The sequence below is a fragment of the Rattus norvegicus genome, chromosome 19, assembly GCF_036323735.1.
Source record: "Rattus norvegicus strain BN/NHsdMcwi chromosome 19, GRCr8, whole genome shotgun sequence".
NCBI lineage: Eukaryota > Metazoa > Chordata > Mammalia > Rodentia > Muridae > Rattus > Rattus norvegicus.
This window is the reverse complement of record NC_086037.1, coordinates 15,687,624-15,704,288: the sequence shown is the minus strand read 5'-3', so window position 1 is coordinate 15,704,288 and position 16,665 is coordinate 15,687,624. Positions and strand designations below refer to the sequence as shown.

Genomic DNA, 16,665 nt, shown 5'->3' with positions numbered 1-16,665 from the left:
GACCCTGTCTAAACCAGCACAAAAACCAACCCTTCATTCAAAGCATCATCTATTAATTCTCTATTATTTACCACTTTCTCCCCACCAGCCTTTCAGTCTGGAATGGTAGAAAAGGACTGGGAATGTTCCTTCTATTCTAAGGACCTTGATCTCTCTTTCCTTAGGTCCACATTAAGAACACATGCAAATGGGTATCACCATCTGAACAACTTAGTATCATCTACTCAGTATATCTAGCCTAACACTGTGCTATGACAATCTCAAGCTTCCCTGAGTTTCGCTGACCTAGCAAGAAGTATGAAGTACTGAGGCCACACCCCAGTGATCCTTTCAAGGGGTTAGAAGAAAGCCATGAGAGATGCTCCACTTCTTTGTCCTTAGATTAAATCACATTGACACAATGTGGGTGGACTATTTAACCAGACATGTTTCTCCCAACCCCACCTTTCTGAGTTCAGACCATGGCAGAATTCATCCCCCACCACCCTAGATATTGAGTTTAGTGATATGTAATTATTATTTAAACCTATGTATTAAATTTTGTCATTTTGTTAATTTTTTTGGTTTTCACAGTCTTCTTTGATTAACTTTCCTAGTTTTATTAATTTATCCCCTGTGTTCTCTGGTATTTTGTCCTTCCCTTCAAACTAAAGTATTCCTTTTAGGATCCGCTACAGAGCTGTCTTACTGGTTATACATATTTTGTTAAACTTATTTTTAGTGTGCATTAGTCACACAGTAGCTGGGCAATTGCCTGCCCTCCATGGACCAGATCTACTTTCCAAACAATAACGCTCAACTCTTACAGCCTGTGTAGCATCTTGGCTGCTCTTTGTTCCCCTTGGACAGCCCTCAGGACCAGGCTCTCCTCTCCCTTAACCATGGCTGCTGTCCTCTTCCTCTCTCCTCTCCATCACACGTTCTTCCTTTATTCTATGGCAGCTTCTTCTTCCTTCTTCCCTCCTCATGATCCTCTCTAGCAAAGCCCTCAAAGCTCACCTCCCCCATCTCTCTGCTGTGCAGCTGTTGGCTGTTGGCTTCTTTATAATCACAGTTAACTGGGAGCAGGGTCAGTTATTTGGGGTTAACCAGTCTTGAGTTCTACAATTAGCATTAAAATACAAGCAGCATTAGGCCAATACACTACAGGGGTTTTGTTTGTTTGTTTGTTTGGTTTGGTTTAATTTTCATTTACCTTTTTACTTGTTATTTTATTTTTGGCTATTTTTTATTAAACGGTTATTTTATTTATTTACATTTCAACTGTTGTCCTGCTTTCCACACTCCCCTCATCAAATCTTACATCCCGTTTCTGCTCAGCTTTGCCTATGTGACAGTGCTCCTGCACCCACACATATCCGTTCCCACCTCACACCTCTAGGATCTGCCTTTGGTGGGGCTACAGGCCTCACCTTGAACCATAGAGCATCCTTGCATACACTTTGGCTGGCAGTTTGGCCCCTGGGAGCTTGGGGATTAGGGAAAGAAGATCTGGTCAGATATTAAAGCCAATGATTGCTGCATTCTCTTCTTTTTCTGGTTATAGGTGAAATTATGTTTGTGTGCTTCTCTTTTTTTAAATTATTGAGAGAAAATTAATTTCTTGGTTTTTCTTGGGTATAGTTTAGTTCATTGTCTTGGAGTTTTCCTCCTATTAGCCTCTGTTGTGCTTTCTTACAGAAAAGAATTGTTTAAATTTGGTTTTGTCATGAAATATCCTGGTTCCTCCTTTTATGGTGATTGAGGATTATGCTGGATATAGGAGCCTGTGTCTGCATTACATCTGCCCAATATTTTCTGACTTTTAGAATCTCTGTTGAGAAGTCTGGTGTAATTCAGATACATCTGAATTTATTTGTTACTAGATATTTATACCTTACCCCTTTTAATGTTCTTTCTTGATCTGTGCATTTAGCGTTTTAATTATTATGTGAATGGAGGAATTTTTCTGGTACAATTAGTTTGATGTTCTGTAGGCTTGTTGTACCTTTATGGCCTTTTCTTTTTTTACCTTATGGAATTTTGCTGCTATGATTTGTTGAAGGTGTTTACTGGATCTATGAACTAGAAATCTTAATTCTCTTCTCTATCTATTATCCTTAGGTTTCAACATTAATTGTGTCCTGAAATTCATGGATGTTTTGGATTCAATAAACCATACATGTTTATCTGAGATGGGTGTTTTGTGCTTTGTGGGATGACCTCCTTGACCCCAGGCTGCATGAAGAATCTCAGCTGACAATGGGGACATAAATTATAAGTATGTGTAGCAAGACCCAGGCCTCTTCCAGGTTCTTAGATATTAACTGAGAACCTCAAATACAGTAGTAATGTGATAGTGTGGTGTGAATCTAGTTACTATTCTCTATTTTGATATAGATGACTCTTTTTGTGTCATGGTCAGCTTATAATGACTAGAAGACCTAAGCTTGAGAATAACCAAAGACTACATTGCTTCTCTAGCAGCTGAGCTTTTAAAAGTCCTGGTGTGACAGCAACTGTTGGTGGACATTCTGGATTATTCCTTCTGTACTTTAACTCTCTGTGTCACTTCCACCATCAGTAAGTTAGTTCAATTCCATAAATTGGAAATCCATCACCTGGAAGAAATACTCTTTTTTTTTTAAAGATTTATTTATTTATTTATTATATACAAGTACACCGTGACTGTCTTCAGACACACCAGAAGAGGGCATCATATCTCATTACAGATGGTTGTGAGCCACCATGTGGTTGCTGGGATTTGAACTCAGGACCTCTGGAAGAGCTGTCTGTGCTCTTAACCACTAAGCCATCTCTTTAGCCCAAGAAATACTTTCTGAATACGGTCTGAGATTGGCCATGGAAAAAGGGTAGCTTGAACTGTCCCACCTAGGTTCTGCGCCTGTACAGGCCTGCTCTCCAAAAGAAAGCTGTGTTCACAGCTATTGGCTGGCTAATAAAGATTTCACGAGACGTGATACACAGCCCTCGGACTTCTGCTTCAGTCATCTGCACAATTTTTCCCGGACGATATCCTCATACCTCCAGCAGGCAGGTGATGAAGCTGTCCACTCTCAGCTCCCCTTCAGCCATCTTGTGGGCACCAGACTCTCCTCCCTGCAGCAGGAACAAGGGCTTCTCCATGGTGGCTGCAGCAGCAGTGGTGGTTTGGCATTCTCACCTAGGAGACCCTATGCCTTTCTACCCCAGTTCCAACTCACCTCAGGCCCGGGCCTTCCCCCATCCACTTCACACAGAGCAGGGAGAGCAGCACCCACTAGAAATAAAAGGGAAGCCCTTGGTCCTGCCAAGACTGAACCCCCAGTGAAAGGGATTGTTGGGGGGGAGGGCGGTAATGGGAGGAGGATGGGGAGGGGACACAGATAGAGAAGGGGAGGGGGAGGGGTTAGGGGGATGTTTGCATGGAAACCCAGAAAGGTAATAACAATTGAAATGTAAATAAGAAATACCCATTTAATAAAGATGGAGAAAAAAAGAGAAAAGTGTCACACATTTAAAACAGAAGAATATGGACCCTAATTTTAAACCACAGCTCTGTCAATTAACTAAACCTTTAAAAAGCTCAGATAATCAGGCCAAACAATATTTTCTCGGTTTATGTATCTGTAATGTCGCATAAATAGTAATGTCCGTTTCTTGCTATTGTGGAGGGAATTAAATAGATAATATGTAATCATGGAAATTTTGAAGTACCATCCATTTTTGTGTTCATTAAATCACTCTTCCTCATTTCATTGTTCAAGTATGTATGTTTTCTTTTCATAGTTACATGTATAATAAAACCAGTATAAAAACCTTCAGAATTGTATAAGCTTTCACTTTTAACAAATTAAATTAGTTGTTCTTTGTATTTCTGCTGAACATTTAAATGTTCTTTATATGTCCCAATGCGAGTTTATTAGGTGCCTATAAACTTTAAACTCTTTGCCTGAGAGCATGAGTACTATTTAATTATATAGTAACTACACTCAGGCTGTCTTTGTATTAGAACCAATTATATCACACTCTAAGAAAAATTACTATTGCTTTAAAGTTTGTGTGTGTATGAGTGAGAGTATGAGTATGAGTGTGTGTGTGTGTGAGTGTGTGTGTGTGTGTGTGTGTGTGTGTGCAGCACATGACCAAACAACTTTCAGGAGCCATTTCTCTCCTTCTGTCATGTGGGTCCGAGGATGTAACCCAGATGTTTGACTTTGGCAATAGATAATATTACCAACTAAATAAATAAATAAACAAACAAAAAACAAGCCACAAATCAACTTTAAAAGTAAAGGCCAGAAGTTCACAGAATAGTAGCATTGGCCTTACCATATCCTTTCTTTGGGGATGGGAAAATTAATGTTCTGAAATCCATGACTTTCAGGAATTGTGATATTCATGGAAATTCAATTCCTTTGCAGATGCTCCAGTTGTTGTGGCCAATTGCTAGAAAGGTCAGCTTAAGCTTGCAGGACTCCCACCATCCCTCCCCCCACCCCGCCTCCACAGAAAGCTCAAAAGACACTGCCCAGAACTTACTCCACATTCCCCAGAACCACTTTCTTGGTCCATCATTTCTTTGAGACCAAAGGTCAGATTCCTTCACCCTAGTCTCTCCACAATCGACATCCCCCCTCCCAAAACACTTCTAAGACTGGAAAACATGTCTTAGGATGTATCTGCCAGACTCGGACTGAGACAAACTAGGGCACTGGTAGTCACTACAACATTGGTGACATAGCAGAGGACGCCAAGAACTCTCCAGGAGACAATAGAATGTCCAAGAAGGGACAGCTGATGTCATGGGGAGCAGACTTTGCCTCCTGCTAATGTTCTCCCTGTACTGAGCATAAGCTGAGGTGCCCTTTCCAGGAGACTTTCCCGGGGCAGAGCCACTGAGCACCTCCTGCTTCCAAAGCCAAATTTTCCTCAAGGCTTGATTATAAAAACCTTAGTAATTCCTATGCATCTAAATGAATGTTTCCTTCCAAATCCTGCCCAAAAATGTCTCATCCTAACTCAAATTATCCTCCTTCACCAATATTAGCCATTAAAAATTCCTGAGAAATAATACCAGTTTGAATATGCAGTCAAAATGTTCTCCTGTCTTATTATGTACAGGTGCTTGAAATCACATCAAGAAATAGCCTGCATGGAAGGTTGCAAAGTGGGTGTGTGTTAGGGGAACACTCATGAAGCCTTGTGCTTAGCATTCAACGGTTGCCACAAAATTCCTTAGGAGGAAGACTTGAAATCATTATGGTGCTAGAAACAGTGTGGAGGCCAGTTGGCAGAGGAAAGTGAAACATTAGAGCCACCAGTGAAGGCTCCTGTTGGGCCCTACCTTGGTGTTTCCCTCCCCCCTTGCTGAGCCTTTCAGCCTGCTTTAGCAAGAAATTGTTTACACCTTTGACAGCTGCTCTTAGCCCCTGATTTGGGGCTGGGATTTTCCATGGCACCCTTCCTCCCCACTGAGCTTTCCTGCTTCTTGTTTTTAAGAAGCTGTTTATGCCCCTGATTGGGCTGGAACTTTCACCACACAGACTTGTCCTATTTTCCTGTTTGGGGATTTTCACCTGCCTTGTTGTTTTTCCACGGCTTTTGCCTCTGGTATATAAGGAGATCTCAGTAAAGCCTTGGTGGCACTCGCTAAAAAGGGGTGACCCATGTACGTGTTTTCTTTCAACTCCACAAACCTACACCCGATATTCACACACTGTCGGCGCAGGCACTGACAATAGGTATCACAATAGAAACTAGTAACTAGATTTAACCAAATTATCCCATTAATGCTGTATTTCGTGGTAATTTTTTTTTTTTGCTCTCCTAGAGCCTGGAAGAGGCTTGGGGTTTTCTAATCCTACTCATAATGTATTATCCTTCCCAACACTATGGGCTGTGTTCTGTTAATGCTAACAGCGCCATCCAATACCTAGGATATTTTCTACTGACATGTGTGACGTGAGACAAAACAGTCCCTGTCATCCCTCACCTGAATAAACTTCCTTAGAGGACAGTGTAGTTGGAGGGTCCTTCTTTCCTCTCCAAGATCGAGAAACATTTCCAGTCTTCAGACAAGTGTGTCAGCCATTGTCCAGTGACTGTCTTGAGATGTCCACATTGTCAGCTGAGTGTCGTCATCCAGCCTGCCCTGTAATTGTTGTAGATGATTAATAGGGTTCCAGCCCTAGGATTTAATTCAGTGCTACAGTACTTGCCAAACACACTCAAAGCCCTAGCTACCACCCTAGTCCTGTGTGCTCTAGAGAAAGAAAATAAAGATCCCCATTGTCTATCAAGTTTCTCCTCCAATAGAAGGAGAATCTGCGAATCTGCATCAGGTCTTTTAAGTAACTCTAAGCCCCAGCTTCCCCACAGCTCCCTCCATCGATTCCATTATTGGTGCATTATCAGTAACGCTCACTTTATTTTTGCTGTGCAAAGTATATGCACCATGTCAGTAAAGTGTGTGTGTGTGTGTGTGTGTGTGTGTGTGTGTGTGTGTGTGTTCATCCATGAACTCACTATAAATTATTATCAAATGACCCAGAAGACCGTGGAGAAACCTGTCGATGTGCCTGCAGAATTATGTTACTACCGTTCCATGGCACCTTGCAGGGAACACTGAAATAGTGGGCCGCTTTAATAGAGCCTAAAACCAGGCTATGCATGGTTTTCGGTGAGATTGTGATGTGCAACACCGCAACAGAGATCAGCAGAAGCTTCATTTATTCCACGCTGCTGTTACCAAGGTGAGGCAAAGCCTCATCCCATAGAGAGTCTGGTAGGATCTGATGAAGGGCAATAAACTCAGGGTTGAAATCAAGCCTTTAGAAACAAAGAGAAAAGTACAAAGTCAAGGAAAGCAAGAGCTGTCTTTTTTTTTCTTCCTCTTTTTTTTTTTTTTTTGAGAAGATCCACAAGAGAGACAACCCCTTCCTCAAACTAACAATGCACAAGAGAGACAATACATGAATTAAAAATCAGAAATGAAATGAGGGACATAAGAATAGACACCGAGCAAATTCCAAAATCATTAGTTCTTACTCCCGAGGACTTTACGCCAGAAAACTGGAATATTTATTCGATATTGTTGATTTTGTAGACAGATAACAATAACCAAAGTTAAATCCAGATCTGGGAAGGTATCTGAAAAATACCCCTAAGAAAATAGATACACTCATTAAAGGTTGCATACATTATATATTATATTGCTTTCTTTTTGCATGATTAAACCCCTTCAAGGACATTTAGCTGTGTTATAGAAAGTGTTACTTTCAAAACAAAAGGACAAAGAGAGAAATTGTGGAGTCACTGAGAGACACTTCCCAGACAGGATCAAGGAAAGATGGCTGAGAGATGCAAGCAGGGGCTGGAACGCTGCCCTTGAGAAGAAAATGTTTTCCTCACTTTACCTTACATTATGTTGTACTATGTCCTATTTTGTGGAAGCGGCTCTCATGCTCTCTGGGTTATGACAAGTATATTGTGATACTAGGAAGAGGGGTGATTTGCTATACAGATATTTTAAGGAGAAACCTTTGCTTAGTCTCACTTCTTTGCCTAGTCTTGCCTCAGTCGTTCCTGGTATCATGGGAATAACGATCTTATTATATCTTGCCAAAAGGGAAAGTGAGGTAATCAATATTCATGCCTATATAAGGGTTAATAAGCTTGCAGCTGCATGCAGTTGCATCTGCCTTTGCTCTGCATCCCCTGTGTCCTGGTTATTTGTGACCGTACCTGGGCCACTAACGCACTAGATGTTGACAAGCATCACCCTTCTCACTGTCAGGTTTATTTTCTTTCTTTTTTGAAATCTATGATGTGGAGGTGTATTACAGCAACAATATGAAATAGCAGGCTGCCATGTATGCAAATTGCTGTGTTTAAGCTAGGTGTGGGGACAAGTCCTCAAAAGGAGCTGTTAAGATGGGAAACAAATAATGCATTTCTTGCTGGGATTGAGTTGCCTCAGCTGTGTTGCTCTGCCTGCTCAGTGTCCATTCAACATCACTCTGTTTCTACAGAGGAACTCATGGTTTGCCCCAGCCGCCTGTGAGCTGTGATATGGGCAGAGAAAGGCCAGGACACAGTGGTGATTTCCCACTCCTCAGTTATGCTGAATTTTCCACTACTGTACTTGTATACACAAGTACAGTGTGGTCAGTTATTATAGATATTTGTCATTTCTTACAGAGGGCAACTATGATTGACTACACCCAATTCTATAAAAAACAAAACTCAGGAAACCTGGCCCTTGGCAGCAACGAATCAAGAAATATCTCGGATGGTGGAGCATGAATTCTGCCAAGCAATGAACACAGATAGGTGGGGTTGCGAGGAAGATGTATGGTTGAATAGCCCAATAGATTCACGTTGTATCATCTTGATTTAATCTAAGGACAAAGAAGTGCAGTATCTCTGATGGCTTTCTTCTAACCCCTTGAAAGGTTCACTGGGGATTGACCATAGAACTTCATTCTTCTTGCTGGGACAGCAACACTCGGGAAGCTTGAGACTGCCATAGGCACAGTATTAGGCTAGAAATGCTGAGTAGGTGATACTAAGTTGTTCAGATGGTGATACCCATTTCATTTGTTCTTAACGTGGACCTAAGGAAAGACAGATCGAGGTCCTTAGAATACAAAGATCATTTCCAGTTCTTTTCTATCTTTCCTGAATGAAAGACTGGTTGGCAGAGAATGGTAAAAATTCAAGAATTGGTAGATGATGCTTTGAATGGAGGGTGGGTTTCTGTGCTGGTTTTAGACAGGTTCTCAATTACCCCACCTTGTTCTCTATGTTGCTCATCAGGTTCACTTTGTGCTCAAATAAAGCTGCTTCCACTTTCCAACAGGTAGTCTTACAAAGGGGCCTCCAAGGACTGTGAGGACAGCATTAGCCAATGAGAATTGAGGTGTGTAACCCACAACTATAGCTTTATCTGAAAGACCCTCAGACAGAGGAGACTCTCGCTCCAGTCCTGAGGACAATCACCACCCCATGAACACACAGGACTCAGTCTTGATGTAAAAACAAGAGGTTTACTTTGGGATACCAATGCACTGGGGCTCGACACAGTCCTCACGCAGGAGGGATGTGAGGAGCCTCAAACAACAGAAATGTACAGCTTAAACAGTCATTTACGATCACACAGTTTCATTAGCTCAGCTATTTCGGTGCCAAGGATAACTAGGCAGATGTTTCTCATACTGGAATTCCTGGGATAAGGCCGTAACCACATCAATGCAGCTATTTCAGTATGAAGGATGTCTGACTTGATATATGTTTTTCTTATCCTGGGGTTTCCAGGACAAGGACCAAGGATATCTGTCTTGGCAGGTGTTTCTCTTCTGGAGTTCCCAGGACAAGGCTATAGCGATGTCAGCCTATAGCACAGCTGCATTCAGTACCAAGGACATCTCACTTCTATAGTGGTCAGTCAGCTTCCCAGAGATGTTTCCTGTCTTGTAATTGCCCTGCAGTAAATATGTTCTATACCCTCTGTTCTTATGGTCAGGCACCTTCCTAGAGAGTGGGTGGGAATGTGCTTTCTGTACTTTCTGGTCTATTGTCTAATGTCAAGGGCCTAAGCGAGGCCAGCTTAAAAGATTCTCATTCTTAAGAAATGGCTGTACTGATATATAAATGGGGATCTTTCATATCCACTTTCTTCCAAGTCTACCAGCCATCTCAGATTGTTGCTGTAATAGGCCTGACAATCAAGGACACAGAAAAATAATTTGATACACAGCAAGGACATGGCAATCATATCCTGTGTCATTATGTATGTTCTGGATGAGGTTTGTTAAAATGACAAAATTGCACAAAGCTTTATATATGACCCATTAGATTAAGGGTCACTATGCACTGTCATAGCTAAAATGGCCTGGTCAGAAGTGACCACTGGATCACTCTTCTGTAACTGCACATGAGAGGCTTGTGCTTTTTGTGTTTTTTTTATTTTTCTGTTTTTTTTTCCTTACTTACTTATTTATTTATTGCTTTATATGTTGTCAGGAAGATAGTTCAAGTCATGGATCTGCCCCAAAAATCTGAGCTTTGCTACTAATACTGTAAACAGTATTAGTGTATGCATTCAATAAAATAACTTGGTTTTTTTTTTCTTTTAGTACGATAAATGCTTTTGTGTTTTGTAGGGTGATCCATGAAACAGGAGTAAAGATGCTTGTTTCTTACTCTGTCCACTGAGTTATGTCTCTAGGCTTGTCCTACTCCTTTGGCTGCACCCCCCCACACACACACACATCTGCTGACTATTTTATTTTTCAGATGAAATCACACGTTATAGCTTAGAGAGGCCTGTAAGCAATCCTACTTTGGTAACTTAAGTGCAAAGAGGAGAGCCCCACACTCAGCCTGAGGGTGCATTCACTGGTAGATCCAATATTCAGTTTCCTCTCCTAACAGATCACCACATTGTTGCCAGGACCATAATGAATGCAATTCTTTCTCCTAAGGAATCTGGTCAAATGTTAAGCACAAAGCTTCAGGTTATACCTATAACACACACCCACATTGCAACCTACCCGACAGGCTATTTCTGGGTGTGATTTCATGCACTTGCACATGATGAGACATGAGACCTCTTTGGCTACTTATAGGAACTGGTGTGATTTCTCAGTAATCTTTAATGGGTAATATTGCTGACTGAGGAGAATTTGAGGTAGGATGAAACATTTCTGTGCAGGGATTGGGGAGGAAGCACTCATTTAGATACATAGCAATGACTTAGGTTTTTCCAATCAAGCCTAGAGCCAAATTTGGCTTTGGAAGCATGTGGTGCTCAGTGGCTATGCCACAGGGAAGTCTCCTGAAAAGGGCACATCAGCTTTTGCTCAGTACAGGGAGAACATTAGCAAGGAGGCAAAGTCTGTTCTCCGTGACATCAGCCGTCCCTTCGTGGACATTCTATTGTCTCCTAGAGAGACCTTGGAATCCCTGTGATGTCACCAGTATCATTGTGACAACCAATTCCCTACTTTTTCTCTTAGTGTCCAAAGGATATATCCACAGACATGTTTGCCCGTCTTTGTAGGCGCTTTGGGAGAGTTGATGTTGATAGAGAAGAGTCTAGAGTGAAGCAAACGAAACCTAAAGGTAATGATGGACACAGGACATGGGGAATGTGGAGTAAGTTCTGGGCAGTGTATGTTGAGCTTCCTGTCAGGGGTGAGTGTGGGGGCCTTCCGCTGGCCTTTTTAGTAATGGGCCACAACCACTGGAACATCTCCACAGATATTGAATTCCATGATTATCACAACTCCTGAAAGTCAAGGTTTTCACATCATTAGTTTCTCCATAACCACATGGAGGATATGGCAATGCCTATGCTATTATTGGGTGAACTTCTAGTCTTTACTTTTACAGTGCATTCGGTATGTTAAATTGATATAATAACACCATCAAGAGTCATGGAGGGGATAACTTTTCTGAATTAAACAGGGCATCAATGTACTTCACTTTCATTGCTTCTTTAAATTCAGTGACTATCTGACAGTAGTAAGAGGGAGAGAATTGTGCTCCTGGCCATGACCTTATATTCTTAGAACTCCTCTGACTACCTCTGGCTGACGGGGCCAATCTTTCCTTCATATATTAGAGGTTCTGTGTGGCAGATATTTTTCTACAGTAGCCAAACTATATGGAGCAGGTAGAGAAAGAGCCTGTAACCTATTGGCACTTCTGGGGCATTTGTCATTTCAGTAGGGGGAATTAATAAGTCTGTTGACCATGTCCTCCCCCTACATGATTTTTAATGCAAAGTTATTGGACTAGAGTAACAGTGTAGGATATCTGAGTATCCCTGATCAATCAAGTCATTGTGGATGCTGAATTGATGATCTGACTTCTGAAACCAGAGGGGTGAGGGTCCTGAAACCAGGTTGTAGCCTGCATACCTGATAATAATCCTGGAAAAGGCATCTCTCTGGTACTTGTAAGCCTGTGTGGGCGGGCATAGGGAACACCTGGCTGCTTACATCTCTTGGTCTCCTTATAGTAGTGGGGGAACTGTGATCCACTTAGGATGCCTCTTACACAGACCAAACTCCTTGCAGTGCCACTGGCTTCCACGCATGTTCTCCTGTTTGGACCTCACTGTGGTCTGTGTATGCTCTATGCATTCGCCCCATGCGTGTTCACTTGTGTTCTTCTACCTACAGAGGCCTGCAGACAGACGTCATCCCCTGAAAATGTCCTAAACAAGGTGCAGGCCAACGAGGAAGAGGAGAGGCTGAATAGAGAACTAGAGCTAACTACCAAGGAGAGAAATGAGCTGACAGAATGCCTCCTTTATGTGACAGGTGGATCCATGAACAAGAGGTATGCATTGCTCCAAACAAACGACCTTGTTCTAAACCTCATCTCCCATAGAGAGGAGATTCAGAACCTGACCCTTACTGAGGAGTGAGATTGAAAATGGACTCTCTGATTCCACCTGTTGAAAATCTGAACTTGTGATCTGAGTGAAGATTTCAGGGATAAAGTCACTGGAGCATGAGTTCCCAGTGTACAATTGGAAAGCCCTTGACAGGTGGTAGCTTTGCAAGGTTCTAGGTGCTGTGAGTTTGTGGAGAGTGTTTGTACTTGCTAGGAAGGTGACTGAATGCTATCATCTTCTGGCAGCACCCTTAGGTGACAGGTCCCACATTGTTCATATCAATGCTTAACTAGAAGGCCTGAGGCTCAGGCCTGTTCCTTCTTGTCTGTGTGCCTTAAACTCTGAGACAGTAATGGTGCATGCATTTCTACTGATTCTCATTGTGCTCTTTCCATATTTGTCTCTCTTTCTCATTCTCTGAGTCTGTTTACATTTCTATTCTTGTGGGTGTGTCCCAGTTTGTGTGTCTCTGTGTGCACAGGTCTGCATGCATGTGCACAACTTTTATATGTTTCTGTGTCACTCCACCCTTGGAATTTAGGGGTCTGTTTTTGACCTCAGGATTTACCTGTATAATAGTTTCATGGAGGTGTAAGTGCTTTATTTTGGAAGCCCCACATTCAACAGCACAGTTCTTTGCCTGTGTGGTCACATTTGTCTATACATTTGTATGCTTTGGGCAGATTATAAGTTTGTGGCAATATCTGGTCTCATCTCCAGAATTATGTGTACTGTCTGCCTCTAGAATATTAGTTATTCGGCTTGTAGCATTCCATTTGTCAAAACAGGAAAAATGAAATCAGAGGTTTCTGGATGTGTGTGTGTGTGTGTGTGTGTGTGTGTGTGTGTTTGGGTATGCTCTGTGGCCTAGGTTCTTGACAGCATAACAGGTTTGAATGCAGATCCAGCCCTCCTGATTGAAAAAACTGAGCCAGGGAACCCTTTATCTGGGTTCTTAGTTTCTGTTGTCCTGGGCACACAATTCCAAGTTTCTGAAGTTGAAGAAGATCCAAATATGTAGAATTCAGAAAGTGTCCTTCCAGGGCTGGGGTAGTACAGGACACAGCCTGAGTTCATATAATCCTAAACCTCGATGTTCATTGGGTTCTATCTTCCTGGGGCCAGCCCCTACTTCAGGCCAAATCCATTTTATGAAAACTTGAAGATAAAGGAGAAAGAGGTCATGTCATTACTGCACAACTTAGACACAAAGAACATTGAACATCGTGAGAAATTTCAGGAGCTCAAGAAGGAGATTAACTTCTATCGGTAAGTACTGGTCAGAAGGGCCCATCACTTGTGGAATGGCCATGTCTGCCTCCCTCTCTTTGTTCTGGACAGGAGGGTCTGCAGCTCTGGGCCCATCTCTTCTTCTGTTTAAATATCACTGTGCCGTGGGTCTATTGGACTCAGTTTCAGTTCCATAAGAGACTGTGACTCATCACCACAGTGTCTATGCATCTTTAGAAGGCTCTGGATAGAACTACACTGATTCAGGCATCAGAGTGTTATTAGGCCAACCTGCGGCTCTGGGGTCATACCAGGTTTAACAAAGCTCAATGTGTGGACCAAATGGTTAGCATGACCTCCCTTGGTTCTACTGTCCTCTTGTGGTTGTTTACTGCCTACTAATTGATGCTGTCCCGATGCATTGGGCTGTCATGGATAGTTGTAGATCCCTTGTTCTTTTGGACAGACATGGACTCTTATTGGTGCTTGGGTCACAGAAACAATTTATTCTTCCCTGGATTGGCCGTTTGCTGTTTGTGCAGCAGCCTTACATGTATGGAGATGTATTCTATGATGTCTTTATGGGTATCTGTGTCCTTGTGGAGTTTGTGGGATTTGGCAGTTGGAATGGGAGGAAGAGGCTTCAGGATCTTACTATGCAGAGTGTGTTTCCAGCAACCTGCACAGCCGGCTCCTGATAGACCAGGCATGTATGAAGAAGAAGTTGGTCACATTGGAGCAGGAGAGCAAGGAGGTACAGCGATATTTGTTTGAGTTGAACCCAAAGGATGAAGACGAACAGGAGAAGACCAGCAACCTCCAGACCCAGCAAAATGTGGTAGGAACAAGCAGCTGAGTCAGATTAACAATGTCTGATACCATTTGCCTATTGGATACATCTTTGCTTCCCCTATCATCTTTCTAATCTCCCCACACCCAGTCAGTCACCCACCTCATGTGATAGAGTTATTCATTGCTCTGTCTATGCACAAGTATTCTGGGATGTTAACCACTTTTCAGAAACTGAATTATGGGCAATTATACTTCTCTGCCCTTTTTGAAACTGCAGTCCAGAAATGGTGACAGAGGAATAACATATCACATGACTGCATCTCCCTATCACAGATTGGATGCTATGAAGAGTTTTGAATGAGTTCTTGGTCGTGTGACAAAGGTCATACAGGGGTCATGTGATGGTTGGAAGCACCTTGTAGGGATAAGAACCAAGTGCAAATGGCAAATGAGTCCTGGTCATTGGCTTTGATATGGGTATCATGTGGCCTTCTCCTTTCTTCCTGCAACCCAGTTAGGTCTCTTCTCCTTTCCCCTTTCTTGGTTTTCACTGGTAGAGTCTGAGGAGCAGCTTGTTCTCTCACGGTACTGTGAGGGTTGCTGGTGATGTTCCCAGCCTGCAGAGATATCAGCAATGATTTCAGTGAAAAGATCAGTGCTGTCTGTCCAATGCAGCTGAGGGGACAGAAGGCAGCAACTTGACAGCTGGTATGCATGTCCCCACCAAATCAGTGTCTTAATAGCTGCCTTCTCCTCCCAGGTCTCGGAAACTGCAGGAGACATGGCATAGGACGGATCCCAGGAAGACAGCCCCCTGAGGAATGAGTTTCTCTCTCAGGAGTTCCCTGTGACGACAATCCTCACAGTCAAAGACTTTTTGGGGGAATATTCTTCTTCTCAGATAATTTCCTCAATGTATAGAGACCCTAAATTTATGTATCCGTATGCCAGCCTGTCTCATTGAGGTATTTCTCCTTTCTCATACCGACAACACCATTTGAGAGACAACTGAGGGGACTGCCTTGACATCTCACGTCCTAGAGGAGAAACAGCACTACAACTCTGTTTCTAAATGTTCATTAAGAAAATGCTGTTAAGAAATGTTTTTGGTTATGATGTTCATTGAAGTTTTCTTTTTGTTATTTCATAGTTATATATTCTTGTTACTGTTTTTCATTTTTTATACCATTTTAGTTGTTCATTTTATGCCTGTTTTTTGTAAATTGTATTCCTTATGAATAAAAATTGATTTGTAACTCTTGACTCTTAAGACCATCTTATTCAAGGGTCCTTTCCCCTCCTGTAGACTTAGAACTGACAGCTGGATATGGATCTTTGCATGATCCAGTGAATTCAAAGCCACCAAGGGGTACACAGAGTGATAGTGTCTTTTGTGTGGATAATGTGACTTATTTTATGGACACACACTTTATGATGTAATCACTGCCATACTGTATCCATGCTGTCATGTGTTCTGCTCATCCTAGTCTATATCAGTGTACAACACACATTCCTTATTGACTGTGTGCACCAGATATTGAGTAACACACACTCATGCCTGTAGAGCTACAGAAAAAATGACAACTTTCACAAAGGAATATAGAATAATCCTAATCGAGAAACATGTGCCTCAGTTTTTCTTACAATACAGCATTATTATTAAACCACAAAGATAATGACCATCAACATCATTTTGGGAAATAGGTTTTTATAGGTGCTGTTTCACTTGATCATTCATATGCTGTGTTTTTTATTGTTGCTGATTATATTTATTTTTATCATTTAACTCAATGGATCTTTTTTTTTCAAATGTATGTCTGGGCCACTCCTGAGTGCATTTCCCTCATGATCCAAAAGAGGGAATAGCATTCCCCATTGTAGATGATTGTTAGGGTCCATGTGGTTCTTCTGAGAGAGCAGCAGATGCTCTAACCTGGGAGTCATCACCACAGCTCCTGTAGGTAGCTTTTGTCCTTCCAGGGCATGTGCTGTACTAGGTGGACACGATCACCTCCCATTTAGGAGAGAGATCTCAGGAGATGTGTATGTACAGGTGGTTGAGCAGTGCCTGCTCAATGTGGTAGGCTGCTAGGCAACCAACTGAACCCCAGCCCTGCTCCACCTGCATTCTTCGAGGCAGAGTTTCTATAGCCCAGGATGGTCTAGAATGCATCATCTAACTATGTCTTTTTTCCAATAATGCTAGGATAAGGAGCATATGTCCTCCACACCCTTCTTTCCAAACAATGAACATG

General features: G+C 42.2%; 2 protein-coding genes across 4 annotated transcripts in view; one reads left to right on the top strand and one right to left on the bottom strand.

Annotated features, from left to right (window-relative positions):
• LOC134483152 (uncharacterized) overlaps positions 1 to 16,665 on the bottom strand; it is a 757,250-nt gene that overhangs the window by 114,611 nt on the left and 625,974 nt on the right. The gene's annotated exons all lie outside the window — the stretch shown is intronic.
• On the top strand, positions 10,984 to 15,622 carry LOC134483382 (disks large homolog 5-like). The gene is made up of 5 exons (XM_063278671.1): positions 10,984 to 11,106; positions 12,171 to 12,330; positions 13,514 to 13,657; positions 14,294 to 14,456; positions 15,171 to 15,622. The coding sequence occupies exons 1-5, from the start codon at positions 11,025 to 11,027 to the stop codon at positions 15,198 to 15,200; spliced, it is 579 nt and encodes a 192-aa protein (XP_063134741.1). The 5' UTR covers positions 10,984 to 11,024; the 3' UTR covers positions 15,201 to 15,622.

Bases quoted from the DNA above. Each gene is read 5' to 3' on its own strand.
- LOC134483382 (XM_063278671.1), top strand. From the start codon at position 11,025: ATGTTTGCCCGTCTTTGTAGGCGCTTTGGGAGAGTTGATGTTGATAGA. The intron at 11,107-12,170 runs GTAATGATGGAC...TTCTACCTACAG, and splicing joins GAAGCAAACGAAACCTAAAG to AGGCCTGCAGACAGACGTCA. The intron at 14,457-15,170 runs GTAGGAACAAGC...TTCTCCTCCCAG, and splicing joins TCCAGACCCAGCAAAATGTG to GTCTCGGAAACTGCAGGAGA.